The sequence below is a fragment of the Lepisosteus oculatus genome, chromosome 5, assembly GCF_040954835.1.
Source record: "Lepisosteus oculatus isolate fLepOcu1 chromosome 5, fLepOcu1.hap2, whole genome shotgun sequence".
NCBI lineage: Eukaryota > Metazoa > Chordata > Actinopteri > Semionotiformes > Lepisosteidae > Lepisosteus > Lepisosteus oculatus.
The window spans coordinates 61,138,468-61,166,323 of NC_090700.1; the positions used below are offsets into that span (position 1 = coordinate 61,138,468).

The 27,856-nt window shown below is 40.9% G+C and overlaps 2 protein-coding genes across 5 annotated transcripts in view; one reads left to right on the forward strand and one right to left on the reverse strand.

Annotated features, from left to right (window-relative positions):
* Positions 1-1,933: 1,933 nt before the first annotated feature.
* Positions 1,934-27,715, reverse strand: pkma (pyruvate kinase M1/2a). Of its 3 annotated transcripts, none has more exons than XM_006628950.3 (11): positions 27,669-27,715; positions 13,783-13,973; positions 12,952-13,043; positions 10,100-10,231; positions 9,585-9,771; positions 8,809-9,079; positions 8,546-8,696; positions 8,273-8,425; positions 6,043-6,209; positions 3,663-3,844; positions 1,934-3,406 (listed from the first exon to the last, which is right to left on the reverse strand). In XM_006628950.3, exons 1-11 carry the CDS (start codon positions 27,698-27,700, stop codon positions 3,300-3,302), a joined length of 1,665 nt encoding a protein of 554 aa, XP_006629013.2. In that variant the 5' UTR covers positions 27,701-27,715; the 3' UTR covers positions 1,934-3,299. The 3 variants fall into 3 exon arrangements, with proteins under 3 accessions (XP_006629013.2, XP_006629014.2, XP_015199017.1); XM_006628951.3 differs by lacking the exon at positions 6,043-6,209 and adding an exon at positions 6,697-6,863; XM_015343531.2 differs by lacking the exon at positions 27,669-27,715 and adding an exon at positions 23,544-23,651.
* LOC102692805 (protein mono-ADP-ribosyltransferase PARP6) overlaps positions 22,652-27,856 on the forward strand; it is a 30,700-nt gene continuing 25,495 nt past the window's right edge. The window contains exon 1 of one of the 2 annotated variants that reach the window (XM_015343525.2): positions 22,652-22,961. The gene's annotated coding sequence lies outside the window, so the exon portion shown is untranslated. The remainder of the gene's footprint in view (positions 22,962-27,856) is intronic. The other variant, XM_015343526.2, reaches the window with a different exon arrangement.

Sequence of the window (27,856 nt, forward strand, 5' to 3'; positions counted from 1 at the left end):
TTTTTTATTATAACTGGCTATAAATTCCAAAACTAATCTGCAAGTACAAGTATTAAAAGGGCCTTTGATATACAGGTAATCCCCACAGAGAGAATCCCACGTTTAATGACTGAAACAGCACACAATGGCTGATTCAATTTTTACTGATCGCACTGCAGCTTTTTCAAATGAAACCGTTGTATTCAGAAACAAAAGAGTTTAGCTTTGCATGGGACCTCTCTAGAAGCCTCTCAGCCACAGAATGAAATCAGCACTATTTAACAGACCTGTGAATTTCGGCACTACCAAAATTAACCTGCCACTGTTTACCACGATAAAGTCACACGTTCAATACCTTCTCAAGCAAGACTTCTGGCTCCATAAGAGCAGGTACAAATAGCCCTAAGCAGATTGTCTCTATTGCAGTGAATCAGACTAGATGTATGACCAAGTTTAATATTTTTGCATCCTTTTATTAAAATACCTAAATACAGCACCCGAGCAAATCAAAATTTAAGTTCATAACACTAATGAGACATAAAACAAGTGCCTAAACCACACTACTACAATGTCCTCTGGTTGACTGTTTTGGCTGCATAGAAATAGTTCTTTTCTAGACAACAAAGGTATAAGGAACATGTATAATTTTAATGCCTGATTATCTAAGGATAGGCCCCAGATTAATAAGAGGCTGAAATACCTCAAATTGAAGTTGTTCCTTATTTTGATTAACTACTAACAACCAAATAAGCTTGTGACATTTTAGGCTCACTCCTGTTTATTTAAAAAGCCACATTTTGGTATTATGCATCATAATATACAAAAGCAACCAACACTGCATTCTCAGTTGGGTGTTTCACTGGAGCAATTGGTGATGCAACTCAGATCTCAAGTGAACAGCAGCAGTGTCTTGAGATTTAAACCAACAAGTTTCCTGCAGAGCCCAGGGTTTGTAAACTCATTTATAATTTGAGTCTTGATTTTGTGGGAATATATTTTAGCATTTAATAGTACTGAGGAGCTAGAAGTAATGAATTTGCCTTCTACTACAGTATGAACTATACCTTGGGGTTAGGTGCAAAGAGCAGGATTAGCAGTATTACAGGCAAAAAGATTTAACGTTCCAGTCCAATATGTTGATTTCACATGAAAGTTTATATCCTGTACACTGGAAATGGGAATTTGTAGATTCAAGAAAAAAAAAGCATCCTCATTTGGTGCTTCAATAGGCTGCCAATTTGGAGTTGTAGGGTGACCTAGCTGCTGGCTGATATTGTCCTTTGTCAGTGAGATTTTTTTTAAACATGTTTCTTGTAACAGAATGCAACAACCTGTTATTACCTATTTTAAACTGACAATTTATGAAGGATTTGTATCAAAAGGAAATGCAATATAGCGGACCACAAGAAAGTTAACTGTCCTCATAGTGACCTTTTAATAAGGCTAATTACAGATCCTCTGATTGTATATCGCAAGTGAGGGAAGGCTGGCTGAAGGTTCTAAAACCACCAGATTAGCACAGAGAGAACATCGTAATCTGAATGACAAACCTAAGTGATGTTTTGAACACCAATACATAAAATAGACAACACAAAGCATTTTAAGAAGTAAAATGTGAATTGACAATATAACTTCATATTGAAATAGTGCATTATACCATATAACAATTTACTAGGAACTTAAAATGGATTTTAAACAAAAACTAAAGTGAGGAGTTTTACAGGGTGGCCTGTGGTGGGGGATAAATCAAATAATGAAGATACTGATTATAAAAAGTACACCCCTAAAACCACAAGGAGAAAACTTTAAATAACACTTTCTTTGGAGAAATCAAAGACTGGAACAGATCTTCAGGATGGTTTCAATGGAAAATCTTATTTGTAGCTCTGCTTGATGGTTTATGTTCTATAAGATTTTACTAAAAGGTGTGCATGGTCATGAAAACAAGACAATGTCGGGTGCTCATCATTTTATTGATGGAAATCCAGTCATACAGGACAACTTGATACACCACATTTTCTGCCTTTTCTCCTTATAATTTTAACTCAACCAGAAAGCAAGTGGGGACAACAAGAACACACAAACAGGACACCAGCATAGGTTCTAGCAGAGTATGGGCATGGGCTCCACCTGCAATGTGTGACAGGGGAGCAGATGGTGGGCGTGGGGAGTAAACACCCCCTCTACAAAGGCCTTAACATGCTGAAGCTTGTCTTGAGCCAGTGAGACTCGGGCACAGAACTGGTTACCCATAAGAGCTGAACTCTGTGATGCACTTGGAGTGGTTTGCTTCAAGCAGGCTGTTCTTTATTCAGAGCTACCTCATTTCAATCAGATCTATTTAGCATCAGTGAAAAAGTTCTGATGGAATATTATCCTCTGCTTCCCCAGCACTATCTCAGACATTACCAGAGGCTTGTCGTCCCTTACACCTTCAAGGCCCACTGTGCAGCTGGTCAACACTGTCCCCTTATCGAATAAACTGGCCATTCACCCACCAACCAAACCCTAACGAGTGCGCTTAAGTACTACGCTGTGCCACTACAGAAGTCTGAACCTTGGTTTCTTCCACTTTCAATATTGCAGAACTGCAACTGATCATCCATGTAAAAAATATGGATTATTGGCCCACCATCTGTTCAGGACTCAATGATTTCAAACATTACACAAAACCTAAAGTGGAGTGCAGCATTTAAATACAGGACAGAAGACAACAGACACACAAAACAGGAACCTAGAGTAGCAGGGAGGTCCAGGCAACTCAATTTTAAAACTAGAACAAAAGGGAACGTTAATGTAATCCATCAGGAAAGAGGTAAGCCTCATTAAAAAGATGGTTGATATCAATAAAAAGAGCAATGGAAAAAAAAGATTTGTTCATTAGGTGGCATGCCTAGCTGTACACATTTAAGTCACCCAGCATGCCACAAGAACGTTCTTATTTTAATCAGAGGCCTTCTGCTTCGTTATTTTGTTCTCTATAATCTTACCAAACAGAGCAGGCTGACAAAGACATCCAGATTAAATTCCACTGATGAGTTCTGTGCAAGGATTCCTTTAATAAATACTAGAGATAGATGGTAAGTGCTCTGGTAACTAGAAAGGCTGGAGTGTGGGAGAAGAAAAAAAATTCACAGACTGGAGCAGTTTTGGTTAAAATAAACATACTAAGTGGGCCTCAGAAGGGCCAGGTGTTCTTGTCTTGTTCTTTACTGTAAGGAGTGTTTGAGGGGGGAGACAGCAGAAAATGAAAGGAGAGGGACCTCGCAAGCTGCCATAGGATAAGGGAGGGGAAGGACAGTGAAGGGGAGTCCCTCGGTTTAGGGTACAGGGACCACACGCATGGTGTTAGTGTAACCAGAGCCCGGGCGCCAGCCAGTCAGCACAATGACCACATCACCCGTCTTGAAGAACCCACGGGTCTTCCCTACAAGAGAGGGAAAATGGGTCACAACAGCTCTGTGCAGGTTTAACAAAGATGCCGCACTTCACTGAATTCAAGTGAGTGAAAATTTTAATGCATTTTAGACAAGAACCTATGAACGACTTCCAACCTACATGTTTTACAGAACAAGAATGCTAGGCAGACCGTAGTCACCTCCGTTTTTAGTTTCACCTTCGACGTAAATATAACAAACTCCAACTCCTCCTTGTTCACATACCCAGGTATGAAGCCTGCTTACCGATCTCCATGGCAAAGTTAACACGCAGATCGACATCCTCTGCCCACACATCATTTGCAGGCTGAGTGTAGAGCACGGGGAAGATGCCGCGGTACAGGTGGGCCTGGCGTGCTGTCTGCCCGCTACGAGTCACTGCAATGATCGGGGCGCGGGGGCGGTATCGGGAGATCAGGTGGGCCGATCTAAAAGAAAAGGGACAAGTGGGTTCAACTTTGGATTTTCAGATACTGAAAGAGCTTCAATATTAAATCACATGCAGTCCCAGTGGAGAACAACCCAATTTTAAAAGGTGGCCATTTATCAATAACCTTTCAGCACCTTCACAAAGGTTTTTTGATTGCACATACTCCATGTAAAACTGGCATCACTATCTTGGCACTGCACTTTAACATTCACTTTTGCTAGTCATTTAATCACCTAAACAATTTTCTAAGAAGGTAATACAGAACTTAAGCAACAGTCACTTGAATATGTCATGGTCAGTCATGACTGATCAGAATACAATCTTTTCCAAAAAGAAAATGTTCCATTTATATCACTTCAGAAAAAATATTGTAAATGTAACATTTATCAGCTTAGAATGTCAAAGCTTTTACAAGTTAGAAAAAGTATAAAATTTTCAGATTTGACAATTCAGTACACAGATGAAAATTAACAAAGGTTCATCATACATTCCCCTGATTGCTTAAGGCAAATCAGAAACATTCTAGACTAAAAAGTACCTACTCCTGAATTTCAGGCAGAGTCAACAAGACCCTATTCTCTTAAAATATAAAGTAACAATTCCTATAAGGGGTGACAGTAATTGTGAATTGTCATACATGTTCTATGACAATTCACCAAATGCCAAATTCAGCCCTTCACTGCTCAGAGCAGATTGATAAGTAGGACTTGTATTGTGTTAGAGGTTACTGGAATAGTAATTTCCAAGACATTAGACCAAAAAGTATATAAACATCACAAGCTATTTTAAAGTGTAATGTGGCTGTGCAAGTTTTCTGAAAAGGGAGTTATGAACAAAGCCTGGGGCCATTAAATTAAAGCTGTAGCTGTAGGCACAGTGGAAAGACTTTGCCATCTAGAGTTTACGGCTCATTTTCTCCAGAGTCACCTGTTAATATGGATTTATCCATTCCTCCTCTGATTAACTTCTTAATATTATTGAAATCTGAAAAAATGGTTTATCCTCAAAAGGTTTCTGCACATTTTAGTATTTTAAATTTAAGTTACTGTCAACTTACTTAGAAATTTGTCTACAATAGTATTTTAACTGCATCTGCTTGGTATGTAGGAATTTGATCAAACAGATGAAAATTTTCATTTGAAGTGTCACTTGAGAAAATGGTAATACAACAATGGATTTTGTTATTTCATATTTAATGGTTAAGATCCTCTTTTTATAGAACTTAAAATGGGTCAAGGGACTAAGAGCTCCATGAATCCATGAATTTTTAGTGACCCAAACTAAGTCGATACTGGTTTTCATTCATACAGTAGCATTTTAATGAAGGTTTTAACTGAACCAGATATTAATTAAGTTTGGTAATTTAAGCGGTTTGTTTCCCACGTTTAATATTTTTTTACATGCACACTTGACTTCGATTGACAGGATACCAGTCTGCAGCAGCACAGTGCATTGGAAATCACTCTTCTGGCAGTGGTACAGAGAAGTGCATTCCTGTATTTGACATACATAGGGGGGATAAGGATGAGGTGCTGCATGTGACCTCTATGGCTCATTCTAGTTGGCTGAATCTGTACCTCAAAATCATTCCTCTTCAGGGAAAGATGCACTGTTATACTGCTCTTCTGCTTATCCAGACAGCTGGAACAGAACTAAAAATAACTTCAGAAATGTCAAGGATCAGGACTCAAAGGTCAGGAGACCTAACTGCAGTGTAGAGTACTGCAGAACCCTCTCCGTCAGTGTAGCAACAAGGGTATGTGACCAAATTAGAAAGGCAAACTGCAATGACTGATGGGGGGGGGCAGGTAAGCGATATAGCCGAGAAGTATTTCACATTTCAGAAAAAACAAGTTGAACTATTAGAGGTGTAATAAAATAACTTCCTCTCTGCATGCCTTTTCAATGGATTTAAAAATGTTGACTAACAAATAGAACTGAAATTGCAATATTCTCCTACATCTGTGTACCAAGATCAGCAACCCACAAAGAATTACTTGCAGCCTAAAGAAAGCCAGAGAAAGTTGACATCCATAAAAAGTACCAGATTCTTACATCCTAAAGCCCCCCAAAACCTTAAAACTGCTAGATCTCCAATGGGAAGCATGTGCCTGTATCCTTCCACAGCTCCCCCTATGAAGGGAGTATGCACATCTTACCTTGGGGATCCCCCGCGAGTCAGAGCTCTCCCCTTACCTGCCAGACTTGGTAAGAACAATCAGAGCGCTGGCGCAGCACTTGAAGGAAGACTCAACAGCACCGATGGCAGCTGCTTCAGTGGGATCGCGAGTCAGGGGAGACAGACGACGCAGCTCTTCAAATTGCTGCCTGTGGAACACAGCTGCCTCTGCTTCCCGAGCAATCTGCAGCCACCAGAGCCAGTCGGGGAGGGGGTAACACAGTCAGACCACTCCACAACCACCAGGAACAGCACTCAGTACATTGTGATGTGAACAGATACAGCAAATTAAGATTAATCAAGTCTTTTCTTCATTATTAGCTCAAATAAAATGGCTTTCAAAATGCCACTTTACTATCCTTCACATCACAATTTATTCCCAAACACCGCAATTTTCCACCACCTTACAGACTCCACCGCAGACCCTGAATTGCTTGCTCACCAGGCTATAAAATGTCACACTTTAACAGCCAACCTTACCCCTTCAGCAAAAGTGTTGAAAACAACCCGGCCAGTAAGCAATGCATTTAAAAATAATCCTCCACAAATCCAAAAACAGCACGAGAACAGAATCCTCTGGACATAGGCTGCATTGCAAATGCTGTACCCCGGATTGTTGAAGACTTTTGGAGAAGGTGAAGGTGGCATTATCGCCTTCTTTGTCTGCCTACCTGCCAGACCCGGTCAGTACTATGAAAGCTGAAGCTAAGATCTTAAAGGAGGCCTCGACCGCGCCAATGGCAATAGCCTCCGCGGGGTCGCTCGAGTACGGCGTTATGCGGTGCAGATCTTCAAACACCTGGCGGTGGAAGATGGCCGCTTCGGCCTCCCGAGCGATCTGCCACCAAAGCGCAGGCATGGAAGGTGAAGGAGCACACAGGGTAAGAGGGAGAAGGGCAGAAGACAGGAAGGTGAAGCAAAGTGGTTTAGTTCAGTTAGTAAGAGAAAGAAGGATGTTAAAGGCAAGTCAGATCAAGAGAACCTAGACAGGTGCAGAACATAAGCCTCGGGCACTTCAAGCGCCACTCACAATACAATTAAACTCCAGCCATAACAAGCCTTGATTTTCCACAAGATCAATAGCAGATTTTATTCAATTCATCTTTTGTATACAGCAGCCACCTAAAAGGGCATGCATCATAGTGATGAACTCAAACCAGTATGCCAACAGCAACATGTTTTAATTTAGCTGTTTTTTAAGTCTATTAAAATATGAAAACATATGAAAAAGGCCTGTGACGTTTGACTATTCTTAAAACCCCCACGGCTGTTAAGAATGCCTTATAAATCAATTCAGAAACGCAGGCAAAAAGAGATGCAAATGTATTGGAATAACATTGCTAACAATTCCAGGAGGTAAATGTTCTGCAATTGGGAAATTTAAGAAACTTCAATTCCAGTGAGTTCAGGCAACGTTAATGTGCAAGCAAGAGTCAGGAGCCTTAAGGAGGCTATTGAAAATACAGGATCAGGAAAGTACATTTTTGGAGTATATTGTGCTCGTTGTGTCCCAGAATATCCGCGACTACGCAGTTAGCTTAAGAATTTTCATAATTACTGTGAAAATTCGATATGGTATCCAAACCATGTGACCTGTTGACAATTTTCTATCAACCTTCACAATCCTGCCAAATTTCATAAGCATTTGAAAAAGAATCAGTTTACCCACAGATCCTGTTCTAAACTGGAGATCTGCTCTTGAACAAAATCATTTTAATTGAAAATAAACCTGTACTGTATAACAGGGTGAGCATTACACCTTTATAATGGTTAAAACTGGATGTAAACTACTTTGTATGCAGCTTTATATACATTCAATATTCATGGGTTTTGCATTAGTCCAAGAAATTATCAATACTGAGCAACTTTGCTACTATTGCCAATGATCAGAGTAGCAGCTGAAAAAAATTAACTTAAAATAGGTCTTTCAAAAGTTTTAAAAATAGAAAAACTGTCCTCATGGTGGAGAATGGATGTCAGCTTGCACATATTGGTGGCACAGTAAAGTAGAAGCACACACATTATGCAAAGCTAAACTTAACAACCTATATAAATAGTTCAGCTGACAATGAATGCTGCAAAATGTTGCCATGTGGGCATAAGTTAATATCTATAAGAATATATACACATTACAAATTTTAGACCGATCTTGGATTCCTGTGGGTAATAGCGTGCATCAACATTTTACGCCATTACAGACAAGGTGAGAGGATGATCAGCAGCTCAGATAAAGGGCAGAGAGCTCACCATGTGCTGCATGCGGACAGCCTCCAGGGGGTAGTCTCCCTTGGCTGTCTCCCCACTCAGCATGATGCAGTCGGCTCCATCCAGCACAGCGTTGGCCACATCGCTGCCCTCAGCACGGGTGGGCCTTGGCTTCTTAATCATGCTCTCCAGCATCTAAAGGGAAAGAGGGCGAGATCTATTAAAGGACACCTTTATTCCAAAGGAAACCTAAAATGAACTTTTCTTTGCCACCAGGCCCCTAGGCTCTACAAACTACAAACAAGGCATACGCACCTGAGTGGCACAGATAACTGGCTTCCCAGCTTTATTGCAGCGACCAATCATCATCTTCTGTGCAAGAAAGACTTTTTCAGCAGGAATCTCAATACCAAGATCTCCACGAGCAACCATGATACCATCGCTGGCTTCCAGAATCTCATCAAACCTGCAACAGGAAAGGTAAGATTACTTCAATAACTTTCAACACCACCATGTCTGCAACTTTAAAAACTGCCACATAACACTACAAGCCACAAATTCCCACATTTTCTACTCACCTGCGCACACCTTCATGGTTCTCAATCTTGCTGATGATCTTGATGTTCTTGCCCTTCTCCCCCAGCACCTTTCTCACGGCATGAACATCAGCAGCCTTGCGGATAAATGAGGCAAAGACCATGTCCACATCTTGTTCCACACCAAACTGCAGGTCCTGGACATCCTTCTCAGAGACAGCGGGCAGGTCCACTGCAGCCCCAGGGAGATTAACACCCTTCTTGCTGCCCAGAGAACCTCCATTTTCAACCTCGCACACACAGAAGTTAGAGCCTATAACCAGACAACAGACCCATAAAACATGTTGATCAGTCTCAAAACAGCTCAGACTTCTCAAAGAAGCTCTGGGAAGGAAAAAATACCATTAGTTTTAGATTTTATATAAACTGATTGTTTAAGATCAGCCTTAAAGCTCAGTTTTTAAACACCCCTGTCTGAATCTCCTTTCAAGTTGTTTGCAATAAATATATAACTTGCCTTCTGTTTAACAAGTTCTATAGCAATGTCTTATGCGACCTCATGGTTGAAAATCCAACAGCTTCCATTGGAAATGGCCAAAAGTCTTTCAATTATATTTTGGTTCACATCCAGTTCAGAAATTTGGAATAGTTCACCATCAGCCCATTTCTGCAGACAGTAGTTACTAACACCTGCCATACTCTATGTAGTCTTACCACAGGTTACAAATGCCACTGCTGTTTAATATAAATAGATTAAATCTCCACTATTTTAAATACTAAATGTGTGTACAAGATACAGTTGACTCTGAAGACATTACCCTTCTCTTTCACAAGGAGGGAGATGAGCCCGTCATCCACATAGATCTTGCTGCCCACTTCTACCACCTTGGTGAGGTTCTTGTAGTCAACCCAAAGAGTGTTTTCATCACAATTCTCCTTGAAGGCATCATCAAGTGTCACTTTCAGTTCTGCTCCCTTCTTTAGCTCCACCTCAGCAGTGCCACTCTGCATGGTACAGTGAAAAAAAAAAATCAACTCGGGCCATACATCTACAACATTATGGAGGGCCTGCAGAAGCAGATCCAACTACCACATTTGTGCTCTGAAAGGAGTGTAAAACACTTAGTCATTATTCATTGTAATGGACACCAGGAATCTATTCAATACAGTATCTCCTGCAAAACTACTTATGGAAAGAAAACACCCTTGGTTTAAGTATTTAAAAACTAGAGTAAAAATCTCTCACTCTGCAGGACTAGCCATAAAAGCTATGGACAATCCATTTGTGGCTTAAAGGTTTTTTTGTCCAAGCAGAGGTGCCTGGGATACTCACTCCCTTGATTAGGCCAGTTCTGATCTCAGGTCCCTTTGTGTCCAGAGCCACAGCGATGGGTCTGTAGAGGATGGGGTTAGCGGCAAAGCTCTCTGTGGCTTCACGCACATTCTTGATGGTTCCTTCATGGTACTGAAAAAGGGATAAAGGATCAACCAGGGCAAGATCTCAATGGCATTTTCTCATTTTGAATAATTCACTTAAGAACACCTGAGAAAATAAAAGGTTTTGAGTTAAGCAACATATTCAGCAACCAATTAAAAATTACCCCTTAACAGGCTCCGAGAGCGCCACATGAATGTTAAAAATCTCTATTTCCCAAATCAGCTAAGGCCCATTCACAGAATGGCATGTGGCCATCTGGCATGCCTCATGCTCACTGTTATACATTACTATTGTACTGACAGAATCTAGTAATAAACCTTTAACATTCTTCTAAAAGGTAAAGTTGAGAACCTTTAAAACCCTTTCTTCAAGTTCATCCTAGACTAGTTTCATACTTACAATACCAAGGCATACTTTTGAAAGAACATTCCACACACACACTAGGAGCACTTTCCCCCCCCCAAGTGTAAGGCTGCTCCAGTTAAGTTGGTTTCAGCTCAACTCTTGACTCACTTTAAATCTCCTGGAAAAAGAGGACCTCCAGGACCAGAGCTGGGTGCTCCTGCACTATCTTAATGAAAAAGGTTTCCCCATAAGGCCTTTTAGGCTGAACACTCTAGTTAGGCAAGCTTCCAGAAGTGGACCTGGATCAGGTTTTCACACACTGGCTATGAAAATGCAAATCATGCAGATATTTCTATCAAGAATCCAAAGTTTATTTACAGATAGAAAAACTGTCTGAACTGTACCAAACTGGGAACAAAATTGCAGAGCTTTCCATTTTCTCTCTCTAAAAAAAAAAAGTACAATTCTTTGATTTGCTGTATTCAGCATGTCTAGACAAATGAAAACACTAATATACTGAAACCCCAATGGCTAGGCTGGTATTTTAATGTATTTGACCAACAATGAATCATGAATAAACAGGTCTCATCTCACCCAGTCTTTTCAAAAGACCAGGGATTTTCCTCTTGACCACAGAAATACAAAAGGCCCTGCTGTATGCCCCATCTCTCTACAAAGGAGCTTTGGATTTTCACACAGTCAGTACTCTAACCTCCAGAGTGTAGGTGCCCATTTAACAGACTTAAATTATATTTGTGCAAATGCAACACTCACTTAAGACATTAAGAACTATTTCCTTACACAGTAAGCATTTCAGACTGGGGAAAAGAATATTGCAGACATCTCTCTGTAATCTACAAAATGTACCATCTGCTTGAGCAGAGTATAGGCCACCTTCTGTGAGAACTGCTCATCTTTAAACTGTAGTTTCTGCCCATGAGCCAACCAAAAAGGAAAAGACTTTCAAACTTTATTAGCCTGTGAACTTCACATAAAACACTAGGTTAAAAATGGAGCAATTATATAAACCTCAAAATATTTAAAAAATAATGCATTACCAATACAGTTATGAAAAGGAAGACTTTGATGGACACTGCCTTTACCAACTACTGAAAGTTTGTTTCCACAGAAGATACTCTAGAAACAAATGTATAATTCTCAAGACACTTTGGAACTCAATTTGCAACAAAGTCTCAGATACTAAGCCTGCTGCCCAATATCCAAACAACAGGAATTACTGAGCAGTGTTATTTATACCGGACACACATAAAAGAGATATATATGGAAAGCTGGCAGTCATAGATAACATTTATAGTACTTGAGGTCAAGTCATAGATATCAGGTTTCTTTTGCTCTTCTTAGTGAGCACAGACACCCTTTGCCCCTCACCACCCTAAAATACCAATGCTCCAGAAGACCTTTGACAATTCTGGTTATATTCCCTCCAGACAAACACTGATGTTTTCTTAATGTTCTTTAAGGGTGGATGTTGATAAAAGAAATATAGGGGCTTATCTATAACCATGAAAAGGATTAAAGCCAGCAATAAGAATTTGACATTTTGGTTTAAGGTCTTCCTACAAGAATTCTCCCCTTAAGCTTGGAGAAGTCACCCTCACTTTTAGCAAATCATTCTACCCGAGCTTTGCAATTTTCTGTTTTACAGTAGGCAAGATTCTATAATCTACTAAAATGTGAGCCTGTTATATGTTGAGATGCTGTGTAGTGCTATACAGAGGTGTACTCTTGGCACCAATATCCACCCTAGATCACACAGACTAGACAGGCTACAGGAACGGAGAAGGGGAGGTAAAGAACACTGAAAGGTCATATCTATAAATAAAGGCAGTCAACAGCCGCAGTGCTACCGCAAAGGTTACACACAGCCGGCCAATGCTACCACGTCGGGATACACAGGACTACCAAGACTCGGAGCTGGAAGCAGATTACTACCAGAACGAAAGGTCACTCCTCCCAAGTAGAAAAGACCTCTTCACTGAAAGACAACATTCTCCTTTCTGTTGCAACATTAAGAGAATCCCTAGCAGCTACACTAAAATAGTCACAAATACTCAATAACACTTAAGGAATCACTAGTCTTTCAGAAGGGTAAGAATTTATAACGGATGACAGATGCCAGTCCAAAAGACTTAAGAAATAAAATCAAGTTATTCACCATGTTAATGAGCCTAACCTTCACTCATCTTAAACCATAAACATCATTAAGAGTTAGACAAATTGGGTTAACCAATTTACAATACTGATTTGAGTTACAAGACAAAATACAAGAGATCTAGAATTCAAGTACCATTAAGATGGAGCACAAATTAAAACTTTTTTCTGAAGTACACCACAGATTTTGGAAAAGTAAAACCTCGGTATGCATTTAATTTAAGGCCCACCTCATGAGTGCCATGCGAGAAGTTAAGTCGTGCAACATTCATTCCAGACTTAATCATTTCCTTCAAGGTCTCAACAGAGCGGGAGGCTGGTCCTGCAGAGGATGAAAAACACATTAGTCATTTCTGGAAGTTTAAACAGGGCTGGGGCTGAAAAATCAGTTTATGATCACCTGGTGAAAAGGGCTGCGATACATCTGAAATGGAGAGATAACAGGGATGAGGGGGGACATGAAAATTACTTGACTGGATAATAACTTTGACACTGGACCACTTATTAAAAAGAAGACTTCTACTACTGTTTACAGGAGTTTTATCTTCACCTACTCAATACCATCAGGTTTAATTGCATCATGCTTGCTGAGTGATGCTTACTATAAAGGATCTCCTGACTGCTCATGGCATTAGGTTACAATAAAGGAGGAAGCAATGGTTCTCCTGTTAGACCCCAGTCCAGAAAGTACATTAAATGCAAACATTTGGCAATGACTTTAAAGGGCCCTCCCCCAAAATTAGAAATATTCAGAATTGGACAAAATTTTAAAGCAATTTGATCAAATATGGGCTTTCTTGATTAAAGCTTTACACAACCAATTTTATTCCCTGGTATTTAAATACAATTTAGTTTCAATTAACTGTTCACAAAAGATTAAAAGTCCTGTGAAGCTTCGCAAATCCTAGAAAGTATTTAATAAACATCTGAATTTGCTCACAGAAAGAAACGGTAAGAGAGCACGGAAAGTATCAAACGATGGTGGCTAAATGAAAACACAAGGACCCCGTGTTAGAAGAATGTGTAATTTGCATGCCACCTATTCGCTAGGAATCGCTCACCGATGGTGCAGATGATGCCAGTGTTGCGGGCAGTGGTTGGCTCCGAGTCAATGTCCAGCAGACAGAGGTGCTCCAGGAAGGTGTCGGCCATTGAAGCGTTGAGCTGCTGGGTCTGGATGAATGCTGTGCCCATCTCCTGGGCCTGCGCCTTTGTTGATGGCATGGTGGAAGTGGTCACGGCTGGGTTTGTCCTGTGAGCCAAGAAGATCCTGCAAGTCAGCTCAGCAATGGGGGGGGGGGAGGGAAACTTGGACAGTGCTTAATGGAAAATGAAATACCAAGACTATTTCTTAAAATACTCCTACATTTTAAAATAGCAAATCCTTCTAAATGGTGAATTTCATTCATCCTTGACCTCTTTATACAGCATGGGCAAAGCAGGAAACACCCTGGACAGGACAGCCATCCATCAATTTTTCAAAAAATGAAAATAAAAATAGGGGCAGAGTGGTGGCACTGTTTAAGGATCTGCATCTGTGGCTGGAAGGTTCAAATCCCACAGCGGGCAGAGGAATCCTACTCCGTTGGGCCCCTGAGCAAGGCCCTTAATCCCAAATGCTCCAGGGGCACTGTATAAAATGGCTGACCCTGTGCTCTGACCCCAAGCTTCTCTCCCTGTCTCTGTGTGTCTCATAGAGAGCAAGCTGGAGTATGTGAAAATAAATTCATAATGCAAGAAAGTGTATATGGCCAATAAAGTGATCTTATCTTATCATAGGGCACACAGACTTATGATGAACATCATAGAGCCAATCTTTTCAGAAGCCAATTCAACCACTACGTCTGTGGGAGTTTACAGGGAGAACGTCCACACAAGGGAGAAACTCCATAAGGACAGCAGCCCAGGTCCAGAATTGAACCCAGGGCCCCAGCGCTGCCAGGCGGCAATCCTAACCATTGCACCAATGGTACCATTTAATATCTTCAATTAGTATACCTGCAGAAAAGGATCTCAACTTTCATCTTAAAATATTGTAAAATGGAGTAATTGGTTTTCAGATTAAGCTGATAATCCATAATAATTGCTACTCCAAAATCCATTTCAACCAAGTCAGAGTTAAACAGATTGCTGTATTTAAACACCATCTTTTTGCAACCAGAAATTTGATATGCAGTTTACAATATACAAGGAGGAATCTGCATGAATACACAGAAGCACAATAGCACTATTAAAAATTCAGTAGCTTCTTGGAAACTCCATTCACAAGGAGTCTGCCTACACCTTGGTAACCTTGCACAAAACATAGGCTCTAAAGTCTACAGTACATATTTAGAGAAGGCATGGAAGGTATTTGTGTTAATGTGCACAAACCTTCCAATAATAGTATCTTAATATGAAAACTAAAATTTCTTTATATCACAAGGTCTGATGAGTAAAAATGTACTATATAGCTAAATTCTCTTAGGAATAAACAAATATGTACATGTATCCTGCATTTTGGGTGAGGATTTTCATAACCACAAACTTGCATAGAGCCATAAAACCAAAAGTAGTATTCACATACTACATAGATAAAGATAAGCATTAATAAAGATCTACCAAATGTTTCAAAAGGCAGTAGTGTTATTACTTATTTTGTATCCCTTGCCTCAGATGCAACAAGCCCTGCTCCCAAGCCCAAAGACTTCAAAACCAAAGCTTTACCACTGGGTACATGAGCAGGACGAGGGAAGCAGGAGCAGAAGCCCAGGCTTTGCAGGAGAAAAATCTGGCTCTGGGACACTTCCCTGTGCCAGCCCCCTCCCCCCAGCACTATGAATCACCACCCCCACCCATCTTACGGCACAGTAGCTTTAACCGCACAGCTCCATACTGCCGGACAGATGTGCTGACGAAATCTGCATTTCTCAACTCATTTCAACAGAGGATGTTAATCAAGACTTGAAAGCAGTTAAACTGTTAAAAGGAAAGAAGCAAAAATCAGTTTGAGTTGTTTAGAATTCAAAGTGGGTGATCTGTAATAAAGCCTTCAAGTAAAGGAGAACATTTTTTTTTATAATGACAAGCCAGAGGGGACCCATTATGAAGCCAGAGTACATTACTGGAGCGCTGCAGATGAATTACTGTAAGGAAGCATACGCTATTAGAAAAGGGAGCTTAAAAAGGAAGAGGTTGGGGGATGGGTGTGGACTCCTCCATACCAGTGCCAGGCACTGCACTATAGACATGAATTATGCAACAGGAATCAGTTTGCCAGTAAATTTCCACCACACCCAAAACTATTCCAAAGGCACTGAGAAGAGACTAGAGGGCACAGACAACTATATGAACATTCATCACTATTTCTATCATACCTCACTAAGTGAGAATATACCACTTTGGTTTAGTTCTGAAACTTCCAAGAGTAGAGCGTTGTGCTCAAGAACTAATACATTTCAATGATTTTCAAAACGTATGTGCATTTCTATACAGTCAGGTTAAGAATATATACCATCTGGTCATAGAAAAGTACGCATGTGTTATTCCGTATGTACATGAATTACATACAAAAATTGACAATACAGGCAAGTTCTAAAAAATTAGATTGCATTTAAAACATCTTTCCCTCTGATACAGTCTGCATTGCATCTTTACACTTTTGAAAAACTCCCGATTCTATCCTGGTGTGCAACAAATCATAAGTTCTTTCAGAGTACTAGAGGAAAAATAGTTAATATACTGCAATATTCAGAGTAACACCCATAACTACTCTGCAGCAGTGACCCAAATTCCTCCTCTTACATGCAGATTATCTGCAATAAACTGACTGTGCATCAAGTCACCACTACAGAAGTATTACATCATTTAATAATATTAGTATAACAATTAAGGCAACCCTTTAAAACAACTACTAATGCAAAGAACACCTACGAAATGGAAAAGTATTATTAAATACAATAATAGCAATGAGCACTATTGCTTTTGCTAATGGTACAGACCAAGGGTCATAAAACAAATAGGGGAAGTCTACAAAAAGCAGAAATACAGTGACTGCAATACAGGTTATAACCAAAACTACTGATTACAACACTACTGCAAGTTTACCACCCCCAATATAACAGTTCCTAACTCATTACAAAGGTGCTGTATTGAATTAGACCCCATGCTCAAACTCCAGTACATTCTTACCCAGTTCAGTTTAAGAATGATAGCACAGGAAGTACTGTATAGACTCAATCTCAAACTAAAACCTATTGCAGTGCAAAAAAGGCCTGAAGTGTCTTAAAACTATGACTTGGAGGTAGAACTATTTGACTCCAAAAACATTTAATGACCTATTATCCATCCATTCTGGTCCAAGGTCACCTTTACAGTGCTAAAGATGTCTTATACTTATGAAGAATCATAATTTTCCAACTAGGAGATCATCTCCTGAATATCTGCAAAGAAGTCAGCACGGTAGAATGCAGGGCACAAGTCAACAGAAGAGCTTAAAGGTTACATGGTAAGCTGGAACAGGACAGGCATTTGCTGAGCAAGTAAAATAAAGTACTGTCACCCAACAAGTCTGCCAGTCTTTGACTTAAGACGGGAACTAGAGTGACTCAAAGTCCCTGCCTTCAGAAGTCATGTGCATGTGACAAACCTGTAGCCAGCAGATGCACCCTGCATCAGACAGCAACAAATCTATAAACTCCAGGTTCACAGTTATCTAAGCAACCCTACAAAGTCACTTTGTTTGAAGATAGCATTTCCTTTTCCACATGGAGCATTTAAACATTGTATTCAATCCGGGTAAGGGCATGTTACAGTAAAGAAACATGCGCTCATCATCCACTAAAACAATTAAAATCTGTATTTTGCAAGTTAGGAGCCACAGATTGGCCAGAATGCATAGCTTGTTTAAGTGCAGCACTGAAGGTGAAATTGAGAAACCAGGACTCAAAATAAACATGCACAGAGAAAAAAAAACTCAATTTCTAAGAGATCACATTCCACAGCTAAGGCTACATCAACAGTTGTAACTTCAGCGACAAGGACCATGAATGCTGTATAAATGTACAAATTACATTTGAGATATGACCATACAAAACCACAAGTCTGAGATCTGAAGTTAAATGTAAATTACTTCTATTCTAGTGTGACTTTACATACTTAAGCTGTAGCCACTGAATCAGCATCTGAGTCAGATGCGTCATTCAGGCGCTGCAGTACGTGAGCTGCCTCACATCCCCCTGCAGTGCTTCGCTTCCACTGCGTGCAGGGGCACGAGCAGTCTCAGAGGGTATTCACCTCTTCACATGAATAGGCAAAGCCCCAGCATCAAAAAGAAGACAGTACGCATCACAGAGAGGTAAGCTAGTAGCATTAAACTACAGGCTTGGAAATAATACCTTCTGTTCAGACAGATCTTATTTCAGATAACTGTCCACAGTACATTCTCTTAAAGTCTAGAATGCATCATCCAGTTCAGCTGTAATGTGCTCAAACAGCCAAAATCATGTACTAACAAATCATTGCAGATAAAGAAAGACTTTTGAATCACTCACCTTTACCTTTAAAACTAGCCTCCTAAACAAGAAAGTGTGAACTCAGAGAGACTCCATCTGGTTACATCATCCCTCCCCCCCAACTCAAGAGCACATTTACTTCTTTTGCCATCTCAAAAGCAACACTAGAAAAATAACGCTTCTAAAATTACTGCTGGATCAAAAACTCTTGTATACAAACCAAAGTTGAGAAATACATTTAAAGCTGATCACTTTTTTTCTCTGCATCAGCACAGAGTTAAAGCACTGAAAATCTTGTTACACTTGGGACTAAAAATAGTAAGAGATGGCAAATTACTGTAGCATTTGCTTTAGGCTAACTTAATCCAAAGACATAGTTTCCAAATCAAAATAAGGTGAAAAGTGAAAGGTAACCTCAATTGTGAACATTTTTGTAAAACTACAATCTTTAATAAGGCCATTTCTGTAACAGAACATACTCAGTTCCACAGTAGATAAAGTAACATTTGAACAGACTGCCTTTCACTGGCAGGACAATAGCTCTTCAGACAGTGCAAGCTACCATGTTTTCCAAGTGCAGAGAGGAGATCAAATTAACAGCAGTGTCAAGTCACAATTTCCTATTTTATAATACTTTCGCCAAACGTGCAATAACTACATTCCTGCAAGATAACTATTCTTTTGAACACACATGCCTGCCAAACAGAATTAGTAAAGGGGGTGTTCACACTAACCTGAGAAACAAATAGGAAACTACGTAAAAAAAAAATCAGTATCACCCATACAATACTCACTCTAAACTAGAGCAGTTAAACTTCAAATACCTTTAAGAACTGGCAATGCCAACCAGAAACCTAGAAATTCAAAACCTGATACCAGGAATAGTGTTGAAGCTCCACATTCATCCCAATGATGCAATACCTGAAAAAACACCAACATGTTTATTGCAATAACTCATTCTCAAATTAAAAAGGACAGGTCAGTGTTCTATGCCACAGACTAACCAGGAATCATTTCTAGAGGTGTAAGTGGGGCCAGCAGGGGGCGCTCACCCTGCGGCTCATGTGGGTCCCAATGGCCCAGTGAAGGGACGGAGACGCTAAACTGTAAAAACAGGCGCCGTCCTTCAGATGAGACGGAAAACCGAGGTCCTGACTCGGTGGTCATTACAAATCCCAGGGCGTTTCTCGAAAAGAGTAGGGGCGTAACCCCAGCGTCCTGGCCAAATTTCCCATCGGCCTTTATCAATCATGGCCTCCTAACAACCCCCCTCTATGAACTGGCTTCATCACTCTGCTCTCCTCCCCACTGAGAGCTGATGTGTGGTGAGCGTTCTGGCTCACTATGGCTGCCGTCGCACCATCCAGGTGGGGCTGCACATTGGTGGTGGTGGAAGGGAGTCCCCATTACCTGTAAAGCACTTTGAGTGGAGTGTCCAGAAAAGCGCTATATGAGTGTAAGCAATTATTATTACAGAGAAAGGTAAAATGTTCCCACCAAAGCAAGTGGCATGATGATCTAAGCAGCAATAAGCTTAATCAGATGAACACTGATCTGCAGGGATGATTCCTTGAAGGTCAGCTGCTTTGGAATAATTGATCCACAAAAGCCTTATGAAGTCTATTTGAAAGTACTTTTCAAAGTGACTTGCTCAGCTGTGTACAAATACTGGTCCAGAAAAACAAGATTTACAGTTCGGGATTCCTTTAAAAATCACACTGCATTTAAATCCTTCATATACCTCTCAGACAGAATGTAATGCATCTTCACTCTTCTATTCCTTACAGGCTATCATGGGAATACAGTTAAAACTACACTAGCTTTCTTTTAATTTCTGAATTAGTAATTTCATCTGCTATAAATCTGAATTTGGGAACGCTGAGAGCTGTACTGTACCTCAACTTCAGTGGAGTTCTTATCAACTTCACAAAAGCCTTTTTCTTGAAAAGAGGGATTACTTAAAATATATTCTGAAAACGCGTGCCTCAGGAACTCAGATGCTATAAAATAAGTTTAGGTTTGTTTGAAGTAACGTATCAATGAGCACACACCGAAAAGGAAAATCCAGAGAGGAGGTTTGAGTCATAAACTGCACCCTGCCTAACAGTGAAACTTTGGTTATTGCCACAATAGTAACACTGGTCATGAATTGAGGGCAGATTCAGGGACCAACATTCAAGGCTGGTGGGGGTGTGAGTCAAAGTCTAAACCAAATTTCCTCTGGTTATAAAAAAACTGCATTAAACCCCTTTCAGGTTCTTAATGAGGCAAAACTGCATGGTATTTCCCTTGACTGAGAAATTCCATTTTGAGGTCAGTTTTACTAGGTGACTAACGGAAAATGTCCTTTCAACTACTCATCATACAACTCAGATGGTTCCACCGTCTTCATTAGAAGTGCTAAAAAGCTCAGTATTCACCACAAAACATGCCAGATTTTAAACATTTCCGTTGCATTGACCTCATCTGGTCCCCAATTACCGCCTGTTTTAAACTGAAATAAGACTGAAATCAAGGAAGTTATATGCTTGCCACCCACACTGCAAAACTTGGCCTCGGTCTTAACCACAAAAATCAGCCACAAATGAATTGTTGGTCTGCTGCAATAATCATAGGTGTAGGAGTCACAGACTTCTGGTACAAATCTGAAAACATTAGGAAGGAGGCAGAAGTCTGAATCAGACCCCCCAAACTGGAAGTTTCCCAACTTGCTACCAATCAGTATGACCCTATATAATGGCCTATAGCCATTGTTCCTCATTTAACCACTACAGAAAACAAGGGAACACAGTTCGCCAGCCATGAATATCAAAGTAAATGCAGGCTGCCGTTTACAATGTTAAGGGGGAAAGAAAATCATCCATGTTGCCTCCGCCAAAAACCTTTTAGTTTTAAAGGCAAGCAGTTTTCCAAGATTGAGAGCTGGAGTACAGGGACACAGGTCCAGTCATATGCACACTGAAGCATGTGCTTGCTCAGGTCACGTGACATTGCAGGACTGGCTAAAGATGACTCACAGATGGACCGACAGGCTGCGAGGCTGGTCATCAATACCCTCCTCAGAGCTAACAAGTCTGAGAAGAGCTCTAGCATGAACCACCTGTTCAATTACTGAAATCTTGTCTACAAGAGGATAAAGAATTAAAAATGAGAAGGTTAAGTAAAATCTCCAATTAAGGACCTGCTAAATGAACCCTAGGCCTCCATTAGAATTTTGAACTTAATTTCAGTTTAAAATTAAGTTGAACATTTTGTTCATCTCTGGGAACTAATTTCCAAACTTGGAGAACCACACATAGTACTACACCCCAGTTAGCCTGCATATTAAAGATAGTACTTTTCCCACTAGTTTCAAGACTCAATACCGACAGATGTTCCCTAAATCAATGGCCTCCACTTCATGGGCAAAGGACAAAACTGTTTCAAAACCTTGGTGGCAGACCCATTATTCACTGAAGACAACTGTGCTCCATTACTATGCAATAGCAGGAAGTGATGAAGCAGTTTATACAGCTTTCAGAGCTATGCAACAGAGCTTAACCTACTGGAGCAAAGCTAAGACACAAACCAACTATTTCTAGTTGGATTTATTTTTATAACCCAAGATTTTTACTGTAGACTAAGCCTACATCATGCAGAACATGAGGCAATCAAGAAATGTCCACCTTTTCAAATATTTTACCCTTTTGTCAAACTATTAATGGTGATAGACCTTTTTAATTAAAGCCAATATTTTAGGCTCCAAGAAAATGAGTCCCATTTTTGCTCAAACTCATTTGAAAGTGGCCCCATCTGCATGACCCAAAGATGTGCAATGATCCTCTGCTAAACTCATTTAAAGCCGAATTTGTTTTACATCAGCACAGTTCAATTCCTCCATTCAGTCACATCCCTCGGCCATGAGATGCAATCTAAGAAATAACTGCACTGGCAACTATAATTGTCAGATAGGAAAATTTATATTTTCTCTAGCTACAGGGACCAACTGGTTTGTACATCAGAATAAAGCAATAAAACAAATCTTACACTGTAGTTTAAAAATCTTAAACTACATGTCTTTATATTAGTGTATTACATAGCCTTTCATATAAAAAACAAATATGGAAAATATTCGTAATTATTTAGTAACAGAAAAAATGTATAATAGGACGGCATTTCTATTACTTGAAGAGAAACGTGGGTTTCTCACTAATTACTGCATCCTCTGCTGACCACATCTCCATCCCCCGGGAAAGCAAAGGCAGGGACCTTTGAAGACTGGACAGACGCAGGAGTCGGGCCAATAAAGACGGGAAATCTCAAAGGCGTTAAAAGTACCGCATTTCCCAGGATACCGGAAAAAGCAGGTCCTCCCTCTCCAGCGGCTGGCAGCGGCTGTCACAGCGACCCGTCACCCGCCGTGACCCGCCGTGACGCCGCGCAGACGCGGGCCTGGTTTCGGGACACGCGCCGCATGGGGGCCTGCTGTCGCCCGCGGGCGAGCTCGCGCAGCTGCGTCACGTTTAAGCCCGCTAAACCCGGATCGGACAGAGCAGCTCCAAGCTGCAGGGCCATCGATCGCCTCAACTGACCCGCTTCCAAATCCGCCTCGCACGCCATCGCCCTCCACCCCACCCACGGCTTCATCCGAGACCCAGCGCTGTTACGACACCAGGAAGCCCGAACCGCCCGTTACATGATGCTGCTCTGGGGTTCAGCCGGTAGGAAGAGACCTGGAGCACAGAACGGCTTGTAACAGTTTTACACGGGTATCTTATGACGCTACCAATTTTAGTACATGCGCTGCCGTTACCTAACTTTTTAAAGTGATAAGGGAAAGAAACAGGAAACGCCGACAGTGACAGCGGACCGAACTGATGCTAGCTGCCTCCCATTTTTAAAGATGAGGTCCAGATTTAGGTTCTACAAAACGGGTAACTACAGTAGGACCCGAGAACCAATTCTGGGCTGCAAGGCTGTATAAAATACAGTATAACATCCTGCTTAAAAAAAAAGCCAAGACCTGCCAGAGAGGAATGAAAAGAACCCCGTCATAGACTACGCAGGACGATAACAAGATTCGCAGCTAAATGGATGTCTGATCTTCCCAGAAAAACTTTAAATCGCTTCTCAATGACAGAAACAAGTGATGTTAAGACAGAGGCGGAAAGAAAACCTGAAAAAAAACAGCGAAGTACCGCAAATGCGGCGCTCCCACTATGGAAGAAAGCACCCTGCACCGTTAAAGCCCTACTGACGCCACTATATTATGCTTTGAATGCAAAGGCTATATTACGTTAAAAAATCTTATCGTCATTGAAGTGTCCGCTACCCAGACCACAAAAACTCACCTCGCACCGATGAAAGCTACCGGGGACTGACGCAGACACGCCAACAGGCTCAAGGTGATCCCTTTCAGGCGTCGGAACTACTTTGTGGCGTCATTTTCCATTATCATTCCGAGACAAAATAGACCCTGCCAGTGAAAGGCTCCCCTGTGCTGAATTCTATCCAAAGCCAGGATAAAATGAAATACGCACACATAATTGTACACAAAGGAGATTAAATATCAGAGTCCTGCAATAAGCCCATTTGTCATTGTCATTTTCCTTAGCGGACGATTTGACTGCAGGGGTTGCACTGCGGTCTCCTCGCCGCCAATCAGAGGGCGTACCCTGGTCTATTAGAATGGGGTGATCACGTGTTTAAAGGCTGCGGCAGGGCCGGCCATCCACATTGGAAAGTGCGTGTTATGCCAAGATTTATTTTCCGTTTTGTTGTAATGCAGTGATTTAGAATGCATATTAGACAACTTTAAAACGCATCGCAATCGAGAATCGCGAATTTGTATGTTCCATTTTTCGTAACAGCACCAAAGGAATATATCAAAACGAGATGCAATGAGATGGATATTTTTTTTTATTTAGAAATGTCCTTCGGCCAGTTGGGAGCGCTGTGTGCTGGTGGTTTCCAGACACGTGCAGTTATACTAGCATCATAGTGTGCATGCACAAAGACGCACGTACGCACCCCGTACCAAAATTGGGTAATATTCATGTATATCCATTTTAAGGAAATATCACGGTTATGTGCAATGTAATATACTTACACCTTTGTATGAAATTAGGATGTACAATATTATTTATTTATAATACCTAACCCGTGCCCTTTTAAATAGTTTCTTATTTGCTCTTCAAGTTTACAACTAATATTTTATAGTTTTTAACTATCGATCACTCACAGTGCGACTACAGTTTAGGGTGTGTTGAGACATGGATATGTTGAACATTGAACTTACATTGGGATACATTTATGATTCCAGTTCAGAACACTGAACTTCTTGTCGATTCCATTTTCTAAGCACTTTGTCCAATCAGAGTCACTGAGGAGCCGGAGCCTATCCAAACAAGCAACGGGCACAAGGCAGGATACATCCTGGACAGGACACCAGTCCATCGCAAGACACACACCCTCACACTGGGGCCAGTTTTCCCAGAAGCCAGTTAACCTACCAGTCTGTCTTTGGACTGTGGGTGGAAAACGGAGTACCTGGAGGAAACCCACACATACGTGCAAACCCCAACCAGATAGAACCCCAGGTCCAGAACTGAACTCTAGGTCCCAGTGCAGTGAGGCAGCAATGCTAACTACTGTGTCACTGTGTCACCCACTGAACTTATTTCTTAGTTTCTTTTAGTTTGATCTGAATCCAGTTTCTCAGCAATGTAAGGGTGGTGTACAAGTTAAGCAGGCTGGCTCAGACAATAGGCCAGCATCACCAGGTTGTTGCTGCTGAGATTGGTGTTACTGTACCTGTAGGTGTTGCTCTTTCCTCTAAACCATGGGGGGGCAGCACGGGGATGCAGTGGTTTGCATTGCTGCCTCTTAGCACTGGGGCTTTGGGTTTCATTCCAGACCTGGAGTGTTATGTGCTTCAAGTTTGTATGTTCTCCACAAGTTAGAGGTGGTTTTCTCCAGATGCCCTGTTTCCTTCCAATGTCCAAAGACATACTGTACTTGTAGGTTAATTGGCATGTGGGAAAATTGGCCCTGGTGAGAGTGTGTGTGTCTGTGCCTGAATGTGCCCTGTGATGGACTGGCATCTCATCCAGGGTGTATCCTGCCTTGTGCTCCTTGCTAGCCAGGATAGGCTCCAGCTCCCCCATAACCCTATAATGTATAAAGCAGTTAGAAAATGGATGGATGGATGGATGCTCAGTGTGGTCATGGTGACCAGGGACACCTGTGGGAGGTGCCATCCTCATCCTGCATATAACTTCAGATAGCACTTTTTGAAAGAGTAGTGATGTTAACACTAGTGTTAACACTAGATGTTAACACACGTTAACTGTGGCTGAAAAGCTGATCAACACATTTGTATTCTCTCGAATTGACTACTGTAATGTTCTACTCGCAGGGGTATCAAAATCTACTCTGAACAAACTGCAGTATGTCCAAAATTTAGCAGCCAGAATCCTGACCAGGTCTAGTGCAAGTGTTCAGGATCACTCCTGTCCTGGAGTCCCTGCACTGGCTTCCGGTCAAATTCTGTGTAGACTTTAAAATCCTCATGCTCACCTATAAGGCTCTGCATGGCTTGGCACCTCAGTACCTGTCTGAACTATTATCGCCCTACTCCCCACCTCGCGACCTCCGCTCTTCAAATTCTGCCCTCCTTACTGTCCCCCAAGCCCATCTACATTGTGTGGGTGACAGGGCCTTGTCCTGTTATAGCCCCAAGGTCTGGAAATCTGCCCAAGGATATCAGAGAGTCACCTTCTCTAAACTCCTTCAAATCCAGATTCAAAACCCTCTTCCTCAGAAAAGCCTTTACTTAACTGGTTCCATTCTTCACCCCTCTGCTCTTCTTAGTACCACCATCCACGGTCTCCTCTATATATTGTAATTGTGTCTTATCTTGTGCATTCTCCTTATTTATTGTTATACTCTTCTTATTTATTGTTATTGTCACCCTGTAAAGCACATTGAGAAGCCACCTTTAAAGGCGCTATATAAAATAAAGTTTATTAGTATTATTATAGTGTCCTGGCTAAATTCCATCTTGGGGTTGGACAGCCTTGTGTCTCCATTAAAAATCCCCTTGATTTCCCCTTGAGTGAGACAATTCCCAGTTCTTCACCTCAGCTACTCTGAATTGGGGATGCTGGCGGATAATGACAGCTGCACGTCAACACATAAACACGGTGGGTGTAGCATTTCGGTGGAGGATGTAAGGATTTCTGAGAACCTTTGGGATGAAAAATGCTATAGAAATGACAGGAAATATTATCTAATATATTTAATGTGCTTTTACCCTATATATACGTGTACATTGCTGATTCATGAGGAAAAAAACCTCTCATGTAAAAGTATAGTTACAATAATAACCTCTCATTCTCAGTTTTTTCCATTTCTTTTCACGTTGGTAAAAGCTATAATAGAAGAAGGTCATTTGGAACTAATTTTATGAGTAAAGACAGTTTCTCTTCCTACGTTTTTTATTTTATCCCGTTTTCCCACGGTAGAAATAACTTACGAATTTGACCTCCTCCTTTCCTTTTCCGATTAATTTTAAGCACATCTGAGAGCACTAGCGTCCTCTTGTGTTCAAATGAACGTAATAAAATAGTTTTATTGCAGTACATTTACCCTAGATGGTGCTAAAATGTTCTGTTTTGAAACGTAAAAGCATCGAACCTAATCGCCTTACAACAGTAATGCAAATAATAGCACACGTTATATTTACAAGTGAGCCATATAAACTGTAGGAAAACAATTATTAACAACAATACAACTACATGTAATACTTTCAAAGATAATGTTTATGCAAAAAGTAAGATAATACTTCTTCTACGATTAATATAATAATAATAAAAAACATTTAATTTTTACTTATTTACCAGTGTAAAACAAATCAGCAGACTGCCAATAAATACAAACAAAATGTTAAAACAAAAGCCTCATCAGTGAAATCAGTTGATTTTAGTCACAGAAGAAAGAGTTTCCTGCAAGCTAAATCAGTCTAGCATTTCAGAAATTACAGTTCTAAAGTCTTTTCCCCACACCATCAGATGAACAGCATTCTCTAACTTTAGTATCTCTGCTTCCTTCGCCAGTGAAGTTTTACCTCAACCACTGAACATTGTTTTGCCTCTTTCCTAATATATCGGAATCAGTAGCTACATCTCCACTAATGTGCTCTGTAGTTTTTGGTGAAAAAGCTTTAGCCCAAAACTGACATGCCTAATCTGTTATTATTGTACTCACACTTACAGCTTAAATGCATGAATTAGATTTAAATTATTAGGCTTGCATGAACTTGGTGGATTGATGTGATAAATATGGAACTCTTGCACATACTTTGTTGTATGTGGTGAGTAAAAACTTGCATGGTACTAATCTTCTGCCATGGAGTGATTTCTATTGCCAAACAGTGTCTTTGTATCATGGTATCCCTTTGTCCCCCCCTTCGTTACCTGTTCGCACTGTTGCTGCTGCCACTGCCCATCGTGTCCTGTCCTTACCCCTGTCTCCACCACCCCCACCTCAACCTGCATCTGCTCTTCAACCTAGCTCAGCACAGCCAATGGCCATGCCTGGAAAGTTGATTGGCAGACCTGTGAACCAATCGGTTCATCTTCAGGTTCACCCTGTGGCCCCAAGT

Coding starts and splice junctions, on each gene's coding strand:
- pkma (XM_006628950.3), bottom strand. CDS start 27,700: ATGGGCAGTGGCAGCAGCAACAGTGCGAACAG. Junction 13,974..27,668: donor AGCAGCAACAGTGCGAACAG/GTAACGAAGGGG, acceptor CTTGGCTCACAG/GACAAACCCAGCCGTGACCA. Junction 6,210..8,272: donor CTGTCCGCATGCAGCACATG/GTGAGCTCTCTG, acceptor TGGTGGCTGCAG/ATTGCTCGGGAAGCAGAGGC.